Consider the following 26,479-nt stretch of genomic DNA (forward strand, 5'->3'; position numbering starts at 1 on the left):
TCTCTACGTTACGCTTAGCATGGGAAGTAGGCCCCGCTGCCTCTTTCAATACATTCTGAGCACCCCTCTTTCCAGGGGGTTCCCACTACTCTCGACAACAGTCTAAAGAGTTGTTCCATCCTTACCACATAAAACTGATCCCCTGGTGAAAATGAAGGAGATTTTACCAGTTCATGACCTCTCCCACCTCGCCCCCTTCCTCTTCAAACAGGTTGCCCGCTGCTAAGAGACCATCATCTGCTGCGAGATTGATCACGGATGGTTGAAGGAGTAACTGCGTCTGTCGTAGGTGCTAAGTTCACTGTGTGCATATTTTCATTAGCCGAATTACTATCACTATCTAATATATTATCACACTGTTAAGGTATAAAATCCTCATCGTCACTCATTGCATCTATATCTGATAATGTATCTTCATCACCTGATTCGTCTTCTAACTTTTCAAGTTCTGCCAATAATTGAACAGGAGTAAGTTTTTGGCATCAAGCCATTATTACTCACTATACTACACAAGGAATGGGCACTTACTTGTCCACTGGCGACCACAGCTAGAGCTATGCTATTTAGTTACATTATACGCCCCTATAGCGCCACTTGTAAATATATCACAGGAATCAAGCAGTGAACTGAATAGAACTCTCCGTATCAAGGAAGTGAAGCTGTCAAAATGACCGATTATGGCCTTCCTAGTATAATGGACAATATCGGCGTTCCCTTATTATCTACGGATGTAATTTTTTGTGTGAATATACATAACCCTAAAATATTAAAAGTCACAAAAGCACAACCTCGTGCATAAGAAAGTACGAGCGTGGGAATACCTTGAAATTGGCTAACAGTCAAAATGACCGCTCTGGCCGTTCTAGTGTTAAGAGTAATAATGTCATAATGTCCCATCTGGACTGTTTACATATTTATTTATTTTTATTTTACAATTTTGTTTTACGTTGTACTGGCACAGATATCGTGAATGCAAGCCAACAGCTACATGACTCAAACCATGGAGCCACTTGCTCAGTATTTATTCTTCATCTATTTTATAATATTGTATGAATTATCGTAAAATATTAGTACATTATAGCCTATTTTGCTAAAAATTATTTGGAAACAAGAATCCTATTTAGGAATATTTCATATTGATAGAATGCTCAAGCAAATTCATTTGCTAAGAAAGCAGGCAATATCCAATGTGATCTTTATCTACTTCCTTATCTTCAATCACCATAAATGTCAGGAATATCTGACAACCCAGAAGTGAAAATGATAATAAGTTAGTAGGTTAACCACCGGCAGGGTTGAAAAGATTTCAGAACTTATAATAAAAGGGTTATGGGGAAATGTAAATATTAAGATAATGGAGAAAAGTAGTGCAGCGGAAGCCAGGGCTTGTACTAAGAATCTCTAAGATCCTCTTTTTCTCTCTCAAGTATATTTGTTGTTAACATTATCGGGGGTTCACGGCATTTACTTCGAGTAATGATTGGGCCCCCCCGCTTGATTAACATGTGAAATGAGGAACAACCATTAATGCAAACATTTGTATATAATAACAATATTCACAAAGAAACAAAAACAAGACAAAAAGACAGAACAATAATAAAAGCTTCTTTCTTGAATACATTTTTGAACAAGTCTTATGCACGGAGTTTTCAGTAATATTCACAAGTAAACAGAAAAATTGAACTCGATTCATAAATACAGTAAATATTTTGAAGGAATGTTTTATGTACAAAGTTAAAATTATCAAAAATAATCACAAATAAACAAATTAGAACTTGCTTCATACATACATTTTCTTAATAAATATCCTGTTACCGTACTGTATATTATGCATTTCATGATATGAAATGTGAAAAGCTCTACCACCAGATGTACCGCCAGAATAGTCTCCATAGAGAAATGTAATTCTCTGAAGTAATGCCCGCTTTTTAATCTGATTTCTTGATATAAAACCATCTACCACCTTCTCCAGATTTAACGCCTAGGCAGCCTCCGAAGATTATGAAACTCCACATTTTAAGGGGACTTAACGTCCACGAGGAGAATTTTTGGGTGGGTAAAATGGCATTCTGCCCTCCTAAGATCATTTTTGGGGGGCAGAAAACACCTGGCCCTGCCAAAGTCGGCGCCACTGACCACCGGAATTAGTATATCTGGCAATAAACGTTTAGACAAATTGTAAACAGTCTTGCTGAGTCTTACCACTTATTTGTCAAGTTTTCAAGCCCAGTTTACACTAAATTGACCATCCATGTACATTGCAAACAAATTCCTATTTCAAAATGTAGGTACCTATCTTACTCTAAATTCTTTTAACTGTTTGAAAGAGGACATCAATTTAAAATAAACAGAAAGTAGTTACATAGCACAGCAATAGTACCATTCAAAATTCTTCCAAGTTTCCCTCCTGCCTATGCATAGAAAGAAACAGATCTAGTGAGTACAATAGTGTAGCCAGGATGGACCGATTGGGAGGGGGGGTTATACTCACAAAATTATAGAACATAATGAAGGTGCTTGCGCGTATGTGGTGCGAGCATGTATGAGTGCCATTATAAGGAGACTGATACAAGTCAATTATATTGATATTCAGATTGCAGTACCAGTACACTACAAAATCTTACATTAACATACAGAAGGGTCAATAGTTTACAGTGAATGGTATGTTCAGATTACTATCTAAAATCCAACTTTCAAGGCTTCTTAGAATATACAGTAGATTCAAGAGATCTTTCGGTTTTACAATTATGCCTCTGTGAATGTTCAAAAGAGCCAACCCACTAAGTCAACTTTCACTTTTTATTGTCAGTTTCTGTATATTTTCTTTTGTAAAAATTCCAGCGGGGGGGGGGGGGGTGGTGGTATAATCACCAGTAAACCCCCCTTGGTTACGCCGCTGAGTGAGTAGCACCTCAATGGGAATTGTCCCAGAGGTGAATATATAAATAAAGCGTTCGTAAATCCATAATCACTGTGGTTTACATATTCCTCATCAACCCAGATTCTTGTTTGCTCGACTGTACACCTCTTAATTGATTATAATGTTGTTGATTTTTGGTCACGCTACTTTTACGATTTTAGGAGACGTCGAGGAGCCTGAAATTTTATCCTGCAGTTTTGTTCTTTAAAAAAAAAATACGTGTTGGTAAATGCACCGACATTAGGCTATCGTAATTGAGCAAGCGAACTGCCAGAATCGAACCCGACAACTTCTGCTCAGGAAGAATGCTACTGCCTGATCCATTCATTCTAGCTCTATTTGACTATGGGATGAGAGTTGATCATATTACAAAAAGTCCGCGAAATCTCTACCGTGAGGAAGTACACACAACCTTTGCAGGAATATCCCGCCTAGAAATCTCCCGGACAATAATATTACGTTTCCAAGTTTTGACACGCATAGAGGCGCGCCGTCAACTTATTTCTTTTAAAAAATAAAACAGAGCTACGGTATAGTATAAATTGTCGCAAATGCAAATTATAACTCATTCGCACACGAAAACCGATTAGAACAAAACATTCTAGGTACGAACTGCGACCAATTTTACGGATGTGGTGGTTATTTTTGTTTCAAGAGGAAGTCAGTGGTCCGTGTACATCAGTGGTTTGCAAGTTAAGTTAACAACAGCCTATCTTAAACCACAGAGTATGTTTTGTAGTCGATGTCGTCGTATTCCCAAGGGTTCGATTCCGACATGGATTCTCGTTCCCGTGTATTCGGCTGTCGGTACAATAAGTCGACCGGCAATGAACTCGCTATCCGATGATAATAAATGGCTAAAATCGGACCGAAGTATGGATTAATGGTGGATTAAAATCAAGGTAGATTATTATTATTCATCTTCACTTGTTATTTTAATCTATGAAGCTCGTACTAGCGTTCCGCAACGCCAAGCAGCGATTAATACGGTACACGTTTCCGTCTACACTAGCTGTCATTCTTTCTGGCATGCCGAAGGTCCTGACCATTGTCAGGATCACAAATATAGATCTACTGACCTAGACACATTGAAAATGTACGTCAGAGAGCCTCTTGACCAAAAATATCCTAAGTCACAAGGCCGTCTGAACGACGGGTCCTAAGTTTCATTCATCTGAGCGCGCGGCGAGAGCATGAAGGCGGACGTCATGAATGATGATTCCAGACTAGAAGTAGTGTCTCTATTCAAACGAGGCAAGTAAACCCTTCGGAGAGCTTCACACTTGAGACAAATTGTTCTAAATGGAACTGAGCTGAAAATACGGTATTACAGACCCGAATTCTGAACCAGCAGGGGTGAAGAGTTCGCAACAATAGCATGAAGGAGTTCGGCTCCTGGGGTCAGTTAGACTAACATTTCGCTCAATTCTATTTAGATATCGATTTAGAATCTCGTTGCAACGAAGTGTGTTGTAATAAGGAAATTATTCTCTAGGAAAACTGGAGAAGACTGTGAGTGCCTTATATTTTTCAAACGTTCCTTTTTTTAAAACTTTCTTAGCCAGAGTAGGAAACTGTTCATCAGCTGATTTTGAGACCACTGTTTAATTTTTTTACACAGAGGAAATGTGCTGGATAGAAAAGAGGATAAACTATTTATAGCAATAACAATAGATGCCAGTTGTGGAATCCTGTTTCATGGAAGAATGTGAACAACTGTCTTATTATAATATTATTGGTTTTACATACCGCTAACTATATTTTTACATTTTTCGGTGACGCCGAAGTGCCGGAATTTTGTCCCACTGGAGGTTTTTGATGTGCCAGTAAATCTACCAACATGAGGCTCCAGTAGTGGGATGTTTGAGGATCTTCGTATATCACTAGACTGAGCAAGGATTGAACCCTCAGCCCAGCTGTTTTGACATTTAATATTATCAGTTCCCAAGCAAGTTACTCTCAGCATTTTGAGTTCGATTTTACTTCATAGCAGTGAATGCTCAGGTTTATGCAGTCTCAAAATTGAAATAAGGAAGAATATGATAAACATCAGGAAACAAAATTGAGTCCTACTTCTCTTATGATCATATGATCATAAGTCACTGTGCCATTAGTTTTACATGTTCGGTAATGCAAATGACCTGTACATTCCAAGCAGAAAATATTGCATTGGATGCGAAGCTCATCAAAATTAGAAAGAAAGCTGTCACATCTGTTGGCTAAAGAACATTCATCAGTTACATATTTATGTATCTAGCATCCCTGTAGAATTTGGTGATACTTCTGAGCGTTTGCTAATTGTTGTCAAGTTATGGACAGTGGAATAAATGTTCCTTAACAATCATGGAATCATGAACCTGGCACAGTGGGCACCCACTGGACTGATAAATGCCAATTCTTAAATGCACAGCAAAGCAGTTATATTCTATCCTGAGCCTAAAATTTTCCTACTACTGCCCTCCAAGGTTTTCCTGAATGTTTTCCTCCCTTTTCATGGATATTCCTCCTTTTTTGGTTTCAGACTGTGTGGCAGTTACTTTCTTGCGGATCATTGTTATCTTTTGAGCCAAGACTATTTCAGGGAATATATTTGTGGCATCTCCTATGTACGTATGTATGTATGTATGTATGTATGTATGTATGTATGTATGTATGTGTATATGTAAGTTGGTGTTTTCCTTAGCCAATGAATCTGCTATTTCATTTCCTTCCAATCCATCTTGGAAGGGAATCCACTGGAATGCACAGAGTATATTGAGACATTTATGGTCCTTGATCAACTGGATTAAATGAACTGCATTATTCAGAGATCCAAGGATCAAATTCCAGCAATGACAATCGAGTGTCTCGCATTTTCTACATTCACTTCATATAAAAGATAGAACAGCAATGTATTGAAAGTTCCAAAGCACCTACCCTAATCTTGGTACTTACATACTTTGTATGTGTACTATAGAGTTGTCTTGAAAGTTCACATCATTTCTGTAGCTGGAAATGAAACACATTTTATGCATTACAGATTTTTATCAAAGTATCATCCATTTTTTCATGGGTTTAGCCCACCTATCTGGTAAGTTTTAATGATCCCTGAGAAGAACTGCTTGATGAGTAGGAAGACGTCCAAATGCTCTGAGAGTAGAGAATGTAGTAAATGATTTATTGTTCAAAGCATTCTGTAGAAACCAGAACAAGCAGAAGTTGCCAGGTGTAATGACATGCCAATTTGGTGGTATGGGAAGTTCCAGTAGATCTCGTGCAACTTTCTGCAAGTAACCATAGCAGTTTGATCATAGGGTTATCTTACTATCATATCCCTAGGTTTGCCCTCTTCTGTTTATTTTGGTACTAGCTGATGTACCTGTGCTTCCCTACGGGATTCTCAGAAAGACTGACTTTCTGGTTTTCCTAACTTAAGTCAACATAGGCCATTACAAAAACGTCAGTAGGAATGTAGCGATTAAAAGCAATGCTATCATATAAAATCCTCGATCAAATTAAAAGCTGCACATTTTATCATTTAACAAACCAGTACAACGGTGCCAATCTAATAGTCCCAAGTTCCAGAGCTGGAATGACCAGGCTGCAGACTGCCGTGAACACTCCTCAGCCATTATTCCGTTAAATATGCACACTGCTCATTCCAATCGGTGCCTCAGAGTAGGGATCAAATAGCTCGAATGCTATGATATTTTTTTTTTTTTGCTAGAGGCTTTACGTCGCACCGACACAGATAGATCTTATTGCGACGATGGGATAGGAAAGTCCTAGGAGTTGGAAGGAAGCGGCCATAGCCTTAATTAAGGTACAGCCCCAGCATTTGCCTGGTGTGAAAATGGGAAACCACGGAAAACCATCTTCAGGGCTGCCAATAGTGGGATTCGAACCTACTATCTCCCGGATGCAAGCTCACAGCCATGCGCCTCTACGCGCACGGTCAACTCGCCCGGTGAATGTTATGATGAACCAGTGTGTTACGTAACAGATCTCCCAATAAAAAGAAAACTATATTACTCCTATAACAGCAGCCCTGCAGTGTCTTCTTACAAGACACCAGCGCTCTGTTATCTGTATAATTAAGTCAGAAGAGGTGAGGAAGTATATACAATGAGTAACGCATGGTTGATAGCAGTGGCGATCTGGTGGAACGAAGCCCAGCACAGCTATCACCCCGGTCCCAGCACCTATTCGAGAGACATCAGCAAGCCGCGTGAAGTGGGTCGAGGGAAGAGGGACGAGAGTCTGGGCTGCAATATCAGTCTCCGATGCCTTGCTCTCAGAAATACGTGCAACGTTTTTTTCTCACAGCTTTCAAGTTTTGTAAATGGAACAATGTGTCAGATGCTTACATTATAATGTGTTTTAGACTTCCATCATTCTGAACTGAGGTTTGGGCTTCACTGATAGCCTTGGTACTCCTCAGTATACGCCACTGTTGTATACCGATTTTCATTAAGATAAGACTACTAATAACATAAATATTTGAGAATTAAATTTTAGGCCTTCCCCTAAACTACCATTTTTCTCAGCGTGAATAGAATTATTTATAGCCTAGATTGTAGCAACTTATTCTCCGACTTTGCATATCGATTTTCATTAAAATACGACCACTAATAACATAAATATTTGAAAATTAAATTTTAAGCCTTCCCCTAAACTACCATTTCACTCAGCGTGAATACAATTATTTATGGCCTACATTGTAGCGGCTTATTCCCCGACTTTGCATTAAATTCTCTTCAGCCGCTTTCTCGTGATATGTGTGCATACAGACAGACAGAAATTACAGAAAATTAAAAAACGCTTCCTTGTTACTGTGGACATGACTGATTCAGAAATATCATCCTTTTTAAATTCTGAGCAATGTACAGACAAAACTCTTATTTTATATATATAGATAATTTTCCAGTGGATGACAGTGTGTGGTCCTGTTGTCGCATCCTAGTTTGTGAACCATGGGCACTTGGATGAGTAGCCTTGTACGTGGTCACAAGAGTCAAGATACCAGATGCTATGGGACAGAAGTGGGCATCCCGGACATATCCTGAGCCGTGGCTCTCCTTGTACTGAGGTGGCAGGTTCGATCCTAGCTCAGTCCAGTGGTATTTGAATGTGCTCAAATACGTCAGCCTCATGTCGGCAGATTTACCGGCACGTAAAAGAACTCCTGCGGGACTAAATTCCAGCACCTCTTTGTCTTCGAAAACCGTAAAAGTAGTTAGTGGGATATAAAGCCATAACATTATTACTAAGACTATGTGTATGTAAGGCTACCACCCTTCTTCATAGAAATTTACCAAAAACGTTCAGAATGTTTTAAATAAGCCTCAAATCTATGGGAGTGATGGAGTCCAACTACCATTTGACAGGCCAGGGATTCCTTGGAAATAAAATGGAATGGGGAGCTATGGAAGAAAGTAGAACTGGCTGATTCAGCAAATAGGAGGAGTCTTCAAGCATTAAGATATTCACTGTTATAAGAGGGAGGGTAGGCACACCAGATCCATAATAGGCTATATCATAAATGACTTGGAATTCAGGAAATCTAATAATGCATGGGTATCCTGGGGAGCCAAGTATCACTAGACATAGGATAGAGAAAGTTGTCAGACTGCAGATGGGTAAGGGTGAAGAATCTCCAGGACAAGGAAATTAGACAGAAGTACATGGATTTGATTGGTAAATAGTTGTAAATAACAGACAGCAAGCAGGTGCAGGATGTAGAATAGAGGTGCTGAGGCTAGCCCACTGCGGCCGGGCTGACGTAACGTAAATGTGGGCAGCTTACGTAGCAAGCACACGTAACAGAGAAGCGAGAGAGCGAACACACTTTGCAGGGAAAGGAACCGTGACGTTCGACTGTCATAACGAAGCTCTCCTCTATTACTCAGCAAAATGCTGAATGGGTTACAGTATTTAAGAAAAAAATGCTATAACCGCAATAAAACCAACCTTTTCAAGATATTCTGGTTTGATTTTATTACGCTTGATAAAAACAGTCAGTTTTATTTTCTTGTATTTATACATTCAAAGAAAACTAACATGTTATAATTTTTGTGTTACAATTTACAAAGGAAATGGATAAGCGTACAAGCTACGATTTACAATTGCTTGGATGGGAATGACAGTATTCCCATTTCTTAATTTGAAAATAGTATTTAAAAGTTATCAGGTGTCCGATGATAACAGCTAGCCTCAAAATATACAATATTAAATAGAAGGAAGGATCCACCTTTCAGTACTCTGTTATTAAGTTGAACCAAACAGAAGTAACAAAATGGCGAGGGAGTTTCATCACGAGTGAGGATATAGATATTTACTATCCAAGATACAACGACAATGTAAATGTATCTACCAAATAGATGCCTTAAAATAAATAACCTAACTGATGTTATTCCAGGTAAGCATGATTGGATTGTTGGTGAGTTTATCAGATAATTTAAACCCAAGCAAGCACCTCTTAAAATTTAACAGTGAAAATTGTAATTCATAACGTACATTATAAAGATATTTGAGGTTGTAGGCCTCTGTATTGTATCCAGTCAAAATACATAAACTGCAGTGAGCATAAACAATTTTATTTCTTACAATGTAAATTGGAAATTACATGGATTTCTGTCCTCTTTTTAAAATTATCTTCACCTCCATTTCAAACTCGTGTATCGCCGCAGTGATCGAGAGTGGGAGAACTTTGCCCAACCTTCACGGGCCTGTGATGTAACCACCTCAGCGTGGTGGCCGAATAGCATACGCTGACTGCCTGCCTACCCACCCACTTACAGTGCTGAGCAATCGCAGCATGAACACCTCTGATATAGAAGAAGAATGGGTGGCATACAGTAATGTTTTAGAAAAACAGCAATGGAATGCCTAGGAACAGTTGTAGGTAATGTTAGGAAAAAGTGTACATCTTGGTGGAATGATGAAGTCAGGGTTGCTTGTAATTGCAAAACGAAGGTGTATAAAAAATGGCTCCAAACAAGAACTTCTTCCCTAGTAACCATAAATTGTATTAATTCTATGTATTTGTTAACCTCGGTTTAGTGTAAGAGAAGGCTACATAGCCTTAACTATGCCAAGCAAAATAAGATAAATAAATAAAATTTTAAAATGTACATAGGAGATTGATGTAGATGAAAGAAATAGAGTGAAACCAATTATTGTACTGTGCAAGAAGAAAACATGGGAAGATTTTGGTAAGAACCTGGAAAGGCGTAGTCAAGCAGCAGAGAAACATTTCTGGACTGCTATAAAGAATCTTAGAAAGGAAGGGAAATTGGAAATAAACAGCATTTTGGGTAAAACAAGTGAGCCCATTCTAGATCATATGGAAACGATGAATAGAGAAAAGGAATCTTTTGAAAATCTTCTCAATGTGAAAGGAAATCTTTCTATTGAAGCCATGAACAACAGAGTTCTCTGGAAGGAGAAACATAATGGCAAATGAGAAAGCTTGAAAGAGCAGGAGAGGACCGTAAATAGATTTCAGTGTCACAAAGCTGCCGGAATACATGAAATTAGGCCTGAAAGGTTGAAATATTGCAAAAAGATAGGGATGAAATGGCATCATAAAGTAATAAGGTGATGGGCTAAGTGGCTCAGACGGTTAAGGCGCTGGCCTTCTAACCCCAACTTGGCAGGTTCGATCCTGGCTCAGTCCGGTGGTATCTGAAGGTGCTAAAATATGATAGCCTCGTGTCGGTAGATTTACTGGCACGTAAAAGAACTCCTGCGGGACTAAATTCCGGCACCTCGGCGTCTCCGAAGACCGTAAAAGTAGTTAGTGGGACGTAAAGCAAATAACATTATTATTTAGGGCAGTCGCCCAGGTGGCAGATTCCCTATCTGTTGTTTTCCTAGCCTTTTCTTTGGAAATTTATTGAACATCTCCCTTGGTAAGTTATTCCAATCCCTAACTCCCCTTCCTATAAATTAATATTTCCCCCAATCTGTCCTCTTGAATTCCAACTTTATCTTCATATTGTGATCTTTCCTACTTTTAAAGACACCACTTGAACTTCATCTACTAATGTCATTCTGCGCCATCACTTTGCTGACAGCTCGGAACATACCACTTAGAAAATTCTAAATTCCCATGGAGAGAATTAGATATTTTTCACCAATAGAGCATGTCAAAAATGTCTACCGTAGGGTCTGACACATCCCACTCAGACCTAAGACGAAACGCTGGTTAATAGAGCAAACGCCTGAAAAGTCTTACATCTGATATGTTTTTGACATACAACTTAGTCGAGCAGCTTGTCTTCTTTCCCTCAGTTCTTCCCAGCCCAAACTTTGCAACATTTTTGTAACGCTACTCTTTTGTTGGAAACCAACCAGAAGAAGAAATCGAGCTGCTTTCCTTTGGATTTTTTCCCGTTTTTGAATCAAGTAATCCTGGTGAGGGTCCCATACACTGGAACCATACTCTAGTTGGGGTCTTACTAAAGACTTATATGCCCTCTCCTTTACATCCTTACTACAACCCCTAAACACTCTCATAACCATGTGCAGAGATCTGTACCCTTTATTTACAATCCCATTTATGTGATTACCCCAATGAAGATCTTTCCTTATATTAACACCTAGATACTTACAATGATCCCCAAAAGGAACTTTCACCCCATCAACGCAGTAATTAAAACTGAGAGGACTTTTTCTATTTGTGAAATTCACAACCTGACTTTTAACCCCATTTATCAACATACCATTGCCTGCTGTCCATCTCACAACATTATCGAGGTCACGTTGCAGTTGCTCACAATCTTGTAACTTATTTATTACTCTATACAGAATAACATCATCCGCAAAAAGCCTTACCTCTGATTCCACTTGTTTATTCAAATCATTTATATATATAAGAAAACATAAAGGTCCAATAATACTGTCTTGGGGAATTCCCCTCTTAATTATTACAGGGTCAGATAAAGCTTCGCCTACTCTAATTCTTTGAGATCTATTTTCTAGAAATATAACAACCCATTCAGTCACTCTTTTGTCTAGTCCAATTGCACTCATTTTTGCCAGTAGTCTCCCACGATCCACCCTAACAAATGCTTTAGACAGGTCAATCGCAATACAGCCCATTTGACCTCCTGAATCCAAGATATCTGCTATATCTTGCTGGAATCCTACAAGTTGAGCTTCAGTGGAATTACCTTTCCTAAAACTTGAACTGCCTTCTATCGAACCAGTTATTAATTTCGCAAACATGCCTAATATAATCAGAAAGAATGCCTTCCCAAAGCTTACATGCAACGCATGTCAAACGTACTGGCCTGAAATTTTTGGCTTTATGTCTATCACCCTTTCCTTTATACACAGGGGCTACTATAGCAACTCTTAATTCATTTGGTATAGCTCCTTCAACCAAACAATAATCAAATAAGTACTTCAGATATGGTACTATATTGCAACCCATTGTCTTTAGTATATCCCCAGAATTCTTATCAATTCCAGCCACTTTTCTAGTTTTTAACTTTTGTATCTTATTGTAAATGTCATTGTTATCATATGTAAATTTTAATACTTCTTTAGCATTAGTCTCCTCCTCTATTTGGACATTATCCTTGTAACCAACAATCTTTATATATTGCTGACTGAATACTTCTGTCTTTTGAAGATCTTCACATGCACACTCCCCTTGTTCATTAACTATTCCTGGAATGTCCTTCTTGGAACCTGTTTCTGCCTTAAAATACCTATACATATCCTTTCATTTTTCACTAATATTTGTATGACTGCCAATCATGTTATGCTTAGCTGCCTTCTTTGCTAGATTCAATTTCCTAGTAAGTTCCTTCAATTTCTCCTTACTTCCACAGCCATTTCTAACTCTATTTCTTTCCAGTCTGCACCTTCTTCTTAGTCTCTTTATTTCTCTATTATAATAAGGTGGGTCTTTACCATTCCTTATCACCTTTTAAAGGTACAAACCTGTTTTCACATTCCTCAGCAATTGCTTTAAACCGATCCCAGAGTCTGTTTACATTTTTATTTATCGTTTTCCACCGATCATAGTTACTTTTTAGAAACTGCCTCACGCCTGCTTTATCAGCCATATGGTACTGCCTAATAGTCTTACTTTTAAGACCTTGCTTTCTATCACGTTTATTTTTAACTACGACAAAAACAGCTTCTTGATCACTAATACCATCTATTACTTTGGTTTCTCTATAGAGCTTATCTGGTTTTATCAGCACCGCATCCAAAATATTCTTCCCTCTAGTTGGTTCCATCACTTTCTGAATCAGCTGTCCTTCCCATATTAGCTTATTTGCCATTTGTTGGTCATGCTTCCTGTCGTTCGCATTTCCTTCCCAATTGACATAGGGTCAATTCATATCTCCCACTACAATCACATTTCTTTCCATGTCGTTTCCCACATAGCTGATTATCTTATCAAATAATTCTGAATCCGTGTCAGTGCTACCCTTTCCCAGTCTGTATACTCGAAAGACATCAAGTTGCCTATTATATTTAGAAATGAGCCTTACACCTAGAATTTCATGTTTCTCATCTTTAACTTTTTTGTAGCTTACAAATTCTTCTTTCACGAGAATGAATACTCCCCCTCCCACCATTCCTATCTCGACAATACACTCTCCAGTTCCGTGAGAAAATTTCTGCATCTATAATATAATTTCTCAGCCATGATTCAACTCCTATTACAATATCTGGTAAATAGATATATATTAAATTACTTAATTCTATTCCTTTCTTTACAATACTTCTACAGTTCAACACCAACACTTTTATGTCATCCCTACTTGACTTCCAGATCTCTGTACCCTTATCACCCCGTTCCCTGAATGTACCTCCCTATTACCCTTCCAAACAAATTTCCTAACTTATACGTACCACTGTGGTTTAAATGAAGGCCATCTGAGCGCAGATCCTTATCTCCTACCCACCCATTAGGATCTAGAAATTTCACTCCCAGTTTCCCACATACTCACTCCATAGTCTCATTTAAATCCCCAATCACCCTCCAGTCAGTATCCCTCCTACACAGTATTCCACTGATAACAATCTCCGCTTTCTTAAACTTCACTGGTGCTGCATTTACCAGATCCCACACATCCCCAACTATGTTGGTACTTATATCAGCTTGCCTTATGTTGTTGGTACCAAAGTGAAACACTACCACTTTCTCCTTCCCCTCCTCCCTCTCTTCTACTTTCCTCAACATCTGCCTCAACCTAATTCCTGGATAACACTCTACCCTGGTTCCCTTTCCTCCACACACTTTCCCCACGTGTCTAACGATAGAATCCCCCATGATCAGAGCCTCAACCCTACCTACCTCATTTGATCCCCTCCGCTCCTGCTCAGCCCTATATTTCCTGATAGCTGCAGAAGCTACTTCCTCCTCCCTTTTCTCCTTCCCATGACCCTGTTCCACCTGTCTTTTCTTACCCTCTACTCTACATTTCCCTTTCCTACCTTTTCCCTTCTTCCTACTTTCACACATCTCAGCAACAGTTCCCTGTTCCTCATCTTCCCTCTGTTGTTCTACCTGGGGTGATTTGTACCGATTTCGCACAGACACCTGTCCTGAATTCTAATCCTGAATAGAGCCCTTAGCCTGTAATCTCCTTCCCCTTAGAACATTAGACCACTTCTACAACTCCCCCCTTTCTTTCCTCTTCCTCTTGTACACCTACTGTATCCTGTATATTGCTTGAGGGAGGCCTATCTTCCTTCCTGTCTTCTGTGAGAATCCTAATTATCTCCCTCAAACTCTCCAACTCCTCTCTCATACCCTTCAGTGCCTTGCCACACCCACAGTTCCTACACTTGCACTCCTTAGCCATTCTTTATGGAGAAAATGAAAAGAAAAGGAAAAATAAAATAACTTATGTGCAAAAAAAAAATTAATGGAGGGATATATTGTCTGGGATAGTACTCAAAGATCACACAACAATAAGGTAATTAATATACTACTACACTACAATACTACTTAGTCGAACTCTACTTTTATCCTACAACACCCCAACAGGATAAAAAACTGATGTTAATTACTGAGTACCAAAAAGAATACACAAGAATTACACAATTCTAAACTGCAATAAAGCCTATCCTAATTACAACAACAAAATTTTAGTAACAGAGTTTCTACGGATACCTCTACTATACCGGTACTACACAAATATTTTACAATAATAAAATAAGCACACTAAATCCTAATAAGATATTACTCGTATACTACTGTACAGTACACTACAATAATTTTAAACTATGTTCAGACGTATCCTTATTACAATACTGGTACCGTATGTCACTACTAAGCACAAACAGAAATGAAAATTGCAAGTTTGAAATGCAAGAACTACTGTACTCAAAGATTACCAACAAAGCTCAATGCTTAGACAAGTTATTATTAGTACTATGCTCTAATAGATACACACGAATATAGCAAGCAAGATACGGTACTATCTAAATATACTGTATCTACACTACAATTCTCAGCTGAAATGTGGTTATATGAATTTTTACCGCTGGTGGATTACTATTATTTTCTCTACTATGCGGAACGGAGAATAAAAGTGTCCTTAAATGCTGAAAAATAAGAGGTTGTCTACAATAATTTCTGTCAAAACTATGCCGGGGGCTTGAACTGCAATATTATTGGGATATGGGAATTTTATTATTAACTTTTATTTGATAAATAAACGAAGGTGAAAAGTACAAAGTATGCAGGGAACTAAGACTACAAATTATCGGAATAAAGTAATCAGCTTTGTTTTGATTGGATGAAAGTAGTAATTGCACCAATTCATAAGTAAGGGAACAGAAAGGATTGTAACAGCTATCGAGGTATTTCATTGATAAGTACACCAGGCAAGTTGCTGACAGATGTTTTAGAAGAGAAGATGTGACCAATGGTGGAGTGTAAGTCGTTGGAAACAAGTGCAGTTTCTTATTACAAAGGGGCTTTGAAGACCAGATTTTCAGTATGAATCATCTGAAAGAAAATGCTATGAGCATTATGCTTATATTCTGTAGATACAGAAAAGGCTTGTGACAGAGTAATAACAGAAAATATGTGGCGACACTGAGGGATTACAGAATGAGGGATAGGTTGTTACAAGCAATCAAAGGCTTTTATGTTGACAATCAAGGTCGGAAGAGAACAAGAGTTGACCAAAAGAGGCCAGAGAAGAAAGATGAAGATGAGGAGCCTGACATAATTGGAAGCAATGCCAGACTCAGCCAATGGAACTGCAGTCGCTAACCCATGGTCCCAAGTTGAAAGCCCCTGGTCTGCCTTTTATGTCAGGCAGGGGTAACGGAGATAAATAAATGGAGATAGTTTGAACATTTAAACAGGCTGGAAGAGGAAAGGATATCAAAGCCAATGACGGAGGTTAAGTTTGAAGGAAGGAGAACAAGAAGTAGACCCGGACTGTAGTGATTGGATGTTTTAGGAAGGCAGTGAATGAAAGTACAATAACCATTCTGTGCTGTCAATATTTTTTTGCTCCTGTAAATGTATTAAGTTACCTTATGAGATATTACTTCTGTTTTAATAGTTTGAGTGATTGTATGTTACTGGGTTATAAATTTCATATTTTGAATAGTATTGGTGGTCTACAGAATTTTTTTGTTGGTAATATTAAGAAATCAGTGTCGGTGTGGGTTTATTGTTTATATATCCTATGGTGCTACTGGCCACTAAGGATCTTTGGTCTACCAAGTGACGGCTGTTCAGTCCAAAGGGATGAAGATTATGTGGTGACGCGAGGTCAGCGTAATGAATCCTCTCAGCTGTTATTCTTGGCTTTCTAGACCGGGGTCACCTTCTCACCATCAGATAGCTCCTCAACTGAAATCACGTAGGCTGAGAGGACCTCAGACCAACCCTTAGGCCCAGGTAAAAATGGCTGACCTGACCGGGAATCAAACCCAGGGCCTCCGGGTAAGAGGCAGACAAGAGGCTTATGCGATGCTTTCACCAGCAGGTGAAGTAATCCTTGCAGGAAAATATTCCGGTACCACTATGTCTCTAGAAAAACCACTTCCAATTGTTGGTATGTTAATATCCTGTCCACATTATTCTTGTTATTTACTCTGTTATTATTATTATTATTTAATTATTTATTAATTATCGCTGCAACAGATGTCTAATGTAATTATTGAGAGAAATCAGAAATACTTTTAAGAGGAGAAAGTTAAAAAAATGTTAGAGGTTCATTGCATCTCCTTTTCTCATTAGCTTCTTCACGACTGTGTTGAAAAGGTTTATACGTGTTCTGATATAATTTCATATTTTAGGATTCTAATAATAATCCAATGGGCTTCCAGTAGCAATAAAATATCTATTAAATAAACCAGAATGTTGTTGCTTCTTGTTACAGTTGCAAAATTCTAATGACTGATTCTTTTTTATTATTTCATTGGTTTCCGGTACCTAGAGGTCAATCTAATCACACCATTAGTTAAAATTATGAAACAGTATGTTAATATGACTCAAAATGGCCTAATGATGATGACTGCTGCCCACTCGTACAGCCTGCAGATATTAAGGTGTCACCTGGTCTCTGTCATGACTCCCTCAGCTGTATTACTGTACTTGGTATTCTCGACCGGGTTTGTTCTCTCATATCAGATAGTCCTTCAATTGACTCTTAGCTCAGAGTTGAAATTGAATCCAGGGCCTTCGGGTAAAAAAGGCAAACAAGTTATGTCTTCACTACGGGGCCAGCAATATTATGGCACATTATCATCAAAATAATGGAATATCTGCCTTTGGCCAGTCTTCTCATCTTGTCATATTAGCTGATTCAAATATCATCCTGGTCTCAAGAGCAAAGATGTAGCTAAAATACTAGGCAGCCGTCAACTAAACTATGGAGATCCAAGACTGCTATCTGGGTTAAAGGCACATTATGTACTGTATACCATTCTAACTTAGAGCTCCTCAACTAAGTATTTCAAAGTGAAAACATATTATTTTCAAAACTGATTGGTATAAGAATATTGTAAGTTTCTTAATCAAGAAATTTCCAAGGAAAATATGTTTTATTTCTAGATTTTGGTAATGAAAATTATGAAAAGATATCCTTGAAAAAAAAAAGCTTTAATTACAAGGAAATATTTAAATAAAATGGAGTTTTCATTTAAATTAAAAGAAAATACACTAGGATATTTGACACCTAAAATGAGGAAAAGATGAATAATGAACATTACATTCTTCTTCAAGAAAAATCAATACCACAGCTTCTCAAATAAGGAATGAATGAAAAAATAAAGGGGGACATTGAAAACAAGAGGTCTTTTTCTTCTTCAATAAGACAACTGCCATCCCTCGTTTTCCTAACTTAATTGGGTATCCCAGGGATGGAGAAGATCAGAGAGCTGCAAATACGAGGGTGCCTCCTAATGCTGTCCCAAAATTCAATGGTGCGTACCTGACACGACTCCCAAACCTGAACCATACAACATGCTTGATGGGATTGATACCTTTGGGTGCTCTTGGAGCGAAGGATATCTATATATAAAAAGAGGTTACTAAAAACAGCTTTGGCAAATCCATCCGTCCATTCTACTGGATCAATTTGCTTCATTTTTGGTTTATTCTCTCCAGAATTGCCTGCCGGTGAATCATGAGACACTGATAGGCCTCTAAAGTTCAGCCAACTTTGAGTAATCATAAAATCGAAACATTAAATGATCACTCCAATAATTGAAGGCGAAGGTTTACCCTAATCCACATTCTGTACTTAGCAGGTTGCTAAGCGACTATCACTTTCATTAATATTTTGATGTAATTTTTATCCTTAGTAATGTCATTGCATGCATCCATGTTTGATTACTACCTGTCAAGCCAGAGAGTACACACGTCCTCTGATCATGGAAGAATACTATTCCCTGCTAGATACTCTTTGATTCTCTAACCTTTTCCAGCTTCCAAATATATTCAACAGATGGCAAAGCGTTGCTAATAACTTACATGCTGCTAAGACAAAAAAGTCTACGTACAAACAGACCCCATCATGACATATGCCTTAGACATTATCTGGGAACACCTATTAAAAAACGCTCCTTCGAGACTAACCTATGAGCTCTCAACACAACCGTTCTATATAGAAGAACTGTGATTTAAAATACCATTGCTTTCTACAACACAATACCAAGCTTGACATCAAGTACTGCAGGATAAAAAAGCGAATACATGGGTAGATTTATTACCAAACAGACTGCATGATGACGTCAGAATGGATGACTTCCAACTACGAAATCTGGTATACCATAACACGCTTCTTATTAAATGTTCATAAAACCAATGAAAAAGGGCAGGCAAAAGAATATGACTAAGACAGGCACATCAAGATGAGTTACCTGACCTATTTATAATGAATGCTGCGGAACAGTACGGGTCCTCCAGTAAGTATATAAAGGAAATAAGGATATAAAAAATTCAAATGCTAAAAAGTTTTAAAAGTCATTAAAATATCACTTTTAGCAGTAGAGGCTTCTACGGCTGGTGCTATAAACAATGTCTGTATTTTCCAGGCTCCTGGACCATGGCCTACAAGCATGAAAAACACAGATATTGTTTAAAACATCACTTGATTAACAGGTGCCTGTATTCCATAAATGGACTGTAAATCAGAATGTGTTTTTAATGTGTATATGAATTATAATACACTCGTGACAAAAGAATTGAAGCACCCAGAAGAAATGGTCAGATGTCAATGTAACTTTGTTCACATACACATCATCAACAGGCATGTAAATGATTAGAGTTGCAATTCTCTGTGACAGGTAGAACGGCCATCAGAGTGCATTAGTGTTGTTAGCAGGCCTGGTAGGGTATACAAGGGGTGTGAACAACGTCACATGTTGAGTGATCATTGTGAAGGACACCAAGATGCTGCATACTCACGCAAGACAGCGTTATCAGCACCTGACAGAGTTTGAAAGAGGCCTCATTGTGGGTCTATATTTGGCCAATTAGTCGAATCATGCAATGTCCAGATTTGTGGGGCATTCAAATGTGACAGTGGCCTGATGTTGGATTGGATGGGAACATAAGGGCAAGCATACTCATCATCAAGATTTTGATCAACCAAGTCTGATCACCACAAGGGAGAATCGCCGTATTGTGAACCAAGCAAATTGTGACCCCTTGATATCTGTGCCTGCCATCCAAGAAGTAATGGACTCCCTGTATCATTCTGTGTCCTCCCGCACCATTGGTCAGAAACTAGCAGCAGCTGGACTAGGGAATTACCGTCCCATGTGTATGCTGCCATTCACACCACAGCACAAACGGGTGCGTTTGGAGTGGTGCCATGATCAGGAAGCATGGACTGCTGATGAAATAAATCACGGTTCTGCACTGCCTCGGATGGCCTTCGATTGCGAGTATGGTGGTGACCTGTGGAGAGGTCCCATTCTTCCAATGTTTTGGAGAGGAACAGTGGTGTTACTCCTGGCGTCATGGTGTAGGGAACCATCGGGTATTACTTCAGGTCTCGGCTGGTTGTAATTGTGGGAACTCTGATGACACAACGGTACATCATGGACATCCTGTGTCCTCATGTACAGTAGTGACTGATGTCACAGATCTCGAGACTGATTCTCTTGTGTTGCAAGCTGTGCGATGTCCCAGTAATCAAGAGTGTAAACTTGATAGTATATCATCAGCGGTTACTGTGTGATATAACGTTCTTATATGGAAACGTGTGTGCTGATAAATTTTGTCAAAATCCTGGAAAAGTACTGGATGTTCAACTATGAGCAACTTAATACAGTACCATTAACAAAAGTGAAAATAGAATGTCAATATCTAAAATGGTATGTGAGTTATTTGAGGTTAACATCTTAGCTGAATAACCCTCTATAATTTGTTAATAACGATACCTCGTAATTGTTGTCAGCAGGGTAGCTTCTTGTGATACAGACCAAGCCAGAGGTGTTCTCTGTGACAATTTTCTTTCAGTGATATTATGTGTTTTTAAGTGTTGGATCATCCCAGAAGTATTTCTGCTGATGTATTTTACTTCTTTTGAACAAACATAATGGGCTGGCATCTCTTCAAAATAATCCCACGTCCACGACATCGTCTTAAAGTTATCGTGTACAATTAGACACACTTACATATTGCACTATCATATACTGAAGTACCTAATTATGACGCAAATACTCTTTAACATTTTAAGGAATTATTTCCTTCGTCACCATGTGAAATGGATATCGAATATGAGGTCTGTTAAATTATGAGTGATAACGATGTAGACCTACAGTAGCCATCTGTTTCTGTACATAAGCTTCTCATTAGCTGCCTCTATGGATAAGTGGTAGAGTGTTGGCCTCCAGATCCCAAGATAGCGGGTTCAAACCCGGCAGAGGTAGTCGGATTATTAAAGGGCGGAAAAAGTCCATTCAACACTCCATGTCATACGATGTTGGCATGCAAAAGATATCTGGTGACAGATTTGGTGTTTACCCGACAAAATTCATTAAAATCTCAGCCATAGACGTCCAAGAGAGTATTGGTTTATTCGGTATGCCATCTAGTTGGCCTAGAGTAAAACGGAACATCGAAATTGATGAGCAGACAGCCAGATGGCGTCAAATTGAAATGTCTGCACATGGTAGCTGAGGCCATACGATTATTATTATTATTATTAGCTACTCATTCGTGCACTTACACTGCATACAATGCTAGAATGTGTATTATTTATAATTGTTAAACTGCATCAAAACAGTCCTTGGTAGAAATGGAAGAAATTAACACCCTAGTCGCTTCTTAACGCGTATTTACAGAATGGAGAAAGCCTGTGGTTGGCTATTCACATACTCTGCAGAAACATCATTCAGCTTCGTCTACTTGTAGGCTTACGACACGATGCTCCCTGCACAATGCACTTGAGATATCTCAAAATTTCTCGTGAGAAACAGTGCTTGCTCTAGTCTCAAAATCTCAAGACCCCATCTCAGACTGTCCATCCTTGTGTGCTACCTCTCATGCGACAGTATCATGTTGCCATTTTTCAACAGGACAATGCTCGTTCACACATGGCACGTGTCTCTACGAATTGTCTGTGTGATGCTGAGTTACCCCCATGGCCAGCAAGATCCCCAGATCTGTCCCCAATAGAACATGTGTGGGACCAGCTCAGACGTCTACCCCGTCCCAGTGACAGTTTACAGGATATCAAGGACCAGTTACAACAGTTGTGGACCATCTTGCCTCAGGAGAGGATACAATGGCTTTACGACACCCTTCCCAACCGAATCAGTGCATGCATCCAGGCCAAAGGGGGTGCAGCGTAATACTGATGAGTGGGCTCGTACTTCCAAGTTCTTTGTAAATATGACTCGATTTTGTAATCACTAAAATAACATCACACACCCTCTCAACATGTTAAGTTTCATTTAGTTTCCTCCTCCTCTCCTGAGTGCTTCAATTTTTTTGTCATGCAGTGTTTTGTTTGTTGTTGTATGACGTCTGACAACTGTAAGGTCAGTCCGGCTCCACGGTGTAGGGGGCAATGTGTCTGCCTGTCACCCGACGGCACCAGGTTCGATTCCTGGCCGGTCAGGGGTTTCTAATTGTAAACGATTAATATCCCTGGCCTGGGGACTGGGTGTTTGTGTCGTCCTTAACGTTCCTCTCCTCACTTTCAACACTTTACACTTCCGCCATTTACAAAATAGATTCACAATTAAGTATTTATTTATTTTCCACCTAGTCGATACAATGATTGCTTAAGGCAATTTAATGGTTAAAAGTGGTACATGTTTCGTATATTATCAACATCTTCAGCCACATAACACTATTTTTCATCTAAACAGTGTTATGTGGCTGAAGATGTTGATAATATACGAAACATGTACCACTTTTAACCATTAAATTGCCTTAAGCAATCACTGTATCGACTAGGTGGAAAATAAATAAATACTTAATTGTGAATCTATTGAAGTGCGATACGGACCATGAAGCTGATTTTATGTAATTTACAAAATACACGCAGGTTCCTCACACAGGGTGCAATGCCCCGAACAAATAGCATTCTTTTTTTAAGTGCTAGACATAAATAACAGTTGAACTTGAAAAACACTTCATTTCTGGCAGGCCTGCAATGGTGGATACCAGAAGCATGTAGATGTTGACAGACTGTCATTGGACACACTGGAAAATTGCAATTGCTATAACTGGGAAAAATGGATTCCTATTGCTGGCTTCAGCAACGATGCTATCCTGCACATCTCCTTACCCATAGCCTCCCAGTTTTTTCTAAGTGGCCAACTGCTTAGGAAATACTACTTTTTTTTTTCTTTTTACAGACTGCTGTATGTTGCACCAATACAGGTAGGTCCTATGTCAACAATGGGATAGGAAAGGGCTAGGAGTGGGAAGGAAGTGACCATGGCCTTAATTAAAGTACAGCCCAGCATTTGCCTTATAGTTTCTCATTTTCACACCAGGCAAATGCTGGAGCTGTACCTTAATTTAGGCCAACAGTCGAGTATCAGTCGAGTTTAGGAATTTTGATTATAGTACCAGGATCCCTTGCCTATTGCTATTCACAATCAAGTTCGAGAGTTTCTACTATACTGGCAGGTTCACTTGCCTACTGCCACTTAGTGATGGGATATTCGATTCATTTTACTAAATCATGCATTTGATTCCGTTCACATTACTGAATCGATACAGTGATCCGATTCACGGCATATTAGAGTCACTGTTCCTATTGCATCTGTGTAGTGTGTACTGTTAAGACAGCAGCAACAACATTCAATGCTTGCTGCTGCCATCTGGTCTTTTTTTCTATGAACTGCTTTCCCATGCGTCATCTGCCTTTCAGATTTAGGTTTCTCCCGCAGCCACCTCTTCAAATCACATCAAGTTTCGATATTACAAAGCCTTTTCCCCAAGTGCTAACTCCATTAAATAAATATATTGAATTAGATGAAAAAACATTTATACACACAATCATCAGTGACATCAATGATCTGCATTTAGAGCTGCCGCCCAGGTGGGAGATTCCCTATCAATTGTTTGCCTAGTCTTTTCTTAAATTATTTCAAAGAACATGGAAATTTCATAGTATTCAAGATAAGTAGATATTACACAACAAATAAGTTAAAAAATGAAATGCAGGAAAATATAGGTACTTGTGCAGTACTATACTGTAATATTACAGTACAACTCTTACATCATTAATAATAATAAAAACTAACAGACTCAAATTTTATACCTTCATTTGTGGTTTTACATGGTTCTCAGGAAGTAACAACTCCATTGAATATACAGACTTAGGAGTATAAATGTATGTATTCCCAATAATTAGCTTACGTATCAATATAAGACAAACAAGTTAAAATAAAGTACATGAAAAAATACCTATCTGGTATATCAATACCTTTCTCAGAGGACAACTCCACTAAATATAGAGAATTAGAGGTAAAAATATCTGTGTTTACAATAAGTAGCCTACATATTAATATAAAACAAATGTTAAAACCATCTTAATGGCTGCCAACCGCAGGATTCAAACTGACCATACCCCGCATGCAAACTCATAGCTATGCGACCCTAACCGCATGGCCAACTCGCTCGGTCATCTTTGAAAATACGTCTTTTTCTATCAGCAGAGGATTTTTTAAATCGTCATACTTTGTATAGGCTACTCGAGATGTACAGAAGCCCTCTGGTTTTCTGATTCAACATCTTTTTATTTAAGCTAGTACGTCAGTTGGCTCACTTACTCTCTGTCCACGTACACCAGTAATCTCGTGATTTGATTATTGATGTCTTGTGCAATTATGCGACATACGAACTGAGAGAATACTGAGCGATTCTTCCCAATATAAAACAGACATTCTGGAGTGGTCATGAGCATGACTCATAGTCATAGGGTAGGCTAGAGAGTTCTGCTAGGGGCTTTACGTCGCGCCGACACAGATAGGTCTTATGGCGACGATGGGATAGGAAAGGCCTAGGAGTTAGAAGGAAGCGGCCGTGGCCTTAATTAAGGTACAGCCCCAGCATTTGCCTGGTGTGAAAATGGGAAACCACGGAAAACCATTTTCAGGGCTGCCGATAGTGGGATTCGAACCTACTATCTCCCGGATGCAAGCTCACAGCCGCGCGCCTCTACGCGCACGGCCAACTCGCCCGGTAGGCTAGAGAGTTGGGTTCAATTAACTGTCAAATGTCAACTAAGGCATCTGATTCATTTATATATATATAAAATAAGAGTTTTGTCTGTACATTGCTCAGAATTTGAAAAAAATGGTACTTCTGTATCGGTCAATTCCATAGTAACAAGGAAATGCACTTTTTACTTTTCCGTAATTTCTGTCTGTCTGTCTGTCTGTCTGTCTGTCTGTCTGTCTGTCTGTATGTATGTATGTATGTATGTATGTATGTATGTATGTATGTATGTACGTATGTATGTATGTATGTACATGCATCACGAGAAAATGGCAGAAAGAATTTAATGAAAATCGGTATGTAAAGTCAGGGGATGAGTCACTACAATCTAGGCTATACATCATTTTATTCATGCTGAGTGAAATGGTAGTTTGGGGAAGGCCTAAAATTCAATTCTCAATATTTATATTATTAGTGTTCCTGTCAATACAACTACAGCCGGACTGAGTGGCTCAGACGGTTGAGGCGCTGGCCTTCTGACCCCAACTTGGCAGGTTCGATCCTGGCTCAGTCCGGTGGTATTTGAAGGTGCTCAAATACGTCAGTCTTGTGTTGGTAGATTTACTGGCATGTAAAAGAACTCCTGCGGGTCTAAATTCTGGCACCTCGGCGTCTCCGAAAACCGTAAAAGAGTAGTTAGTGGGACGTAAAGCAAATATCATTTTTTAAAAAAAGAAAATATAACTACATAACTAAAGTTACATAGAATTAAATTTCTGATCATTTATGTATTATACATTTTTACCGTACCGGCTATGATAAGACAGATATTCATGAATTTCGATTTTTGTTGCTAAGTCCATACCAACGCCGAACCTTGAGAAAATGGGTTAACAGAATTGAATAAAAATCGGTATATAGAGTTGGGGAATAAGAAACAACAGTCTAAGCTATAAAGAAATTTATTCACCCTGGATGAAATTGTAGTTTAGGGGAAGGAGCCTAAAATGTAATTTTTAATACCTATGTTATTGGTCCTATCGAAAAGTATTACATAACAAAAGTTATAGAAAATACAATTTCCGATCATTTACGTTTGATTCAGTTTTACCATACCGACTGTGGTAAGAGTGGTATTTCAGAGTCGGAATAAAACTAAATGTGAAGGCCACCAATATTTTTTTTTTTTGCTTTACGTCACACCGACACAGATAGGTCTTATGGCGACGATGGGATAGGGAAGGCCTAGGAATTGGAAGGAAGCAGCCATGGCCTTAATTAAGGTACTGCCCCGGCATTTGCCTGGTGTGAAAATGGGAAACCACAGAAAACCATCTTCAGGGCTGCCGGAAGTGGGGCTCGAACCCACTATCTCCCGATTACTGGATACTGGCCACACTTAAGCGACTGCAGCTATCGAGCTTGGTGCCAACAATATCGAAAGGGTG

The 26,479-nt window shown here is 38.8% G+C and overlaps 1 protein-coding gene across 1 annotated transcript in view; it reads left to right on the forward strand.

Annotated features, from left to right (window-relative positions):
• The first annotated feature begins 2,857 nt into the window (after positions 1-2,857).
• The window catches only part of LOC136876430 (uncharacterized), a 39,465-nt gene continuing 15,843 nt past the window's right edge, over positions 2,858-26,479 (forward strand). The window contains exon 1 of the mRNA XM_067150402.2: positions 2,858-4,174. Within this exon, the coding sequence (XP_067006503.1) occupies positions 4,114-4,174 (61 nt within the window). The 5' untranslated portion in view covers positions 2,858-4,113. The remainder of the gene's footprint in view (positions 4,175-26,479) is intronic.

Source organism: Anabrus simplex, chromosome 6 (genome assembly GCF_040414725.1).
Source record: "Anabrus simplex isolate iqAnaSimp1 chromosome 6, ASM4041472v1, whole genome shotgun sequence".
Classification (NCBI taxonomy): Eukaryota; Metazoa; Arthropoda; class Insecta; order Orthoptera; family Tettigoniidae; genus Anabrus; species Anabrus simplex.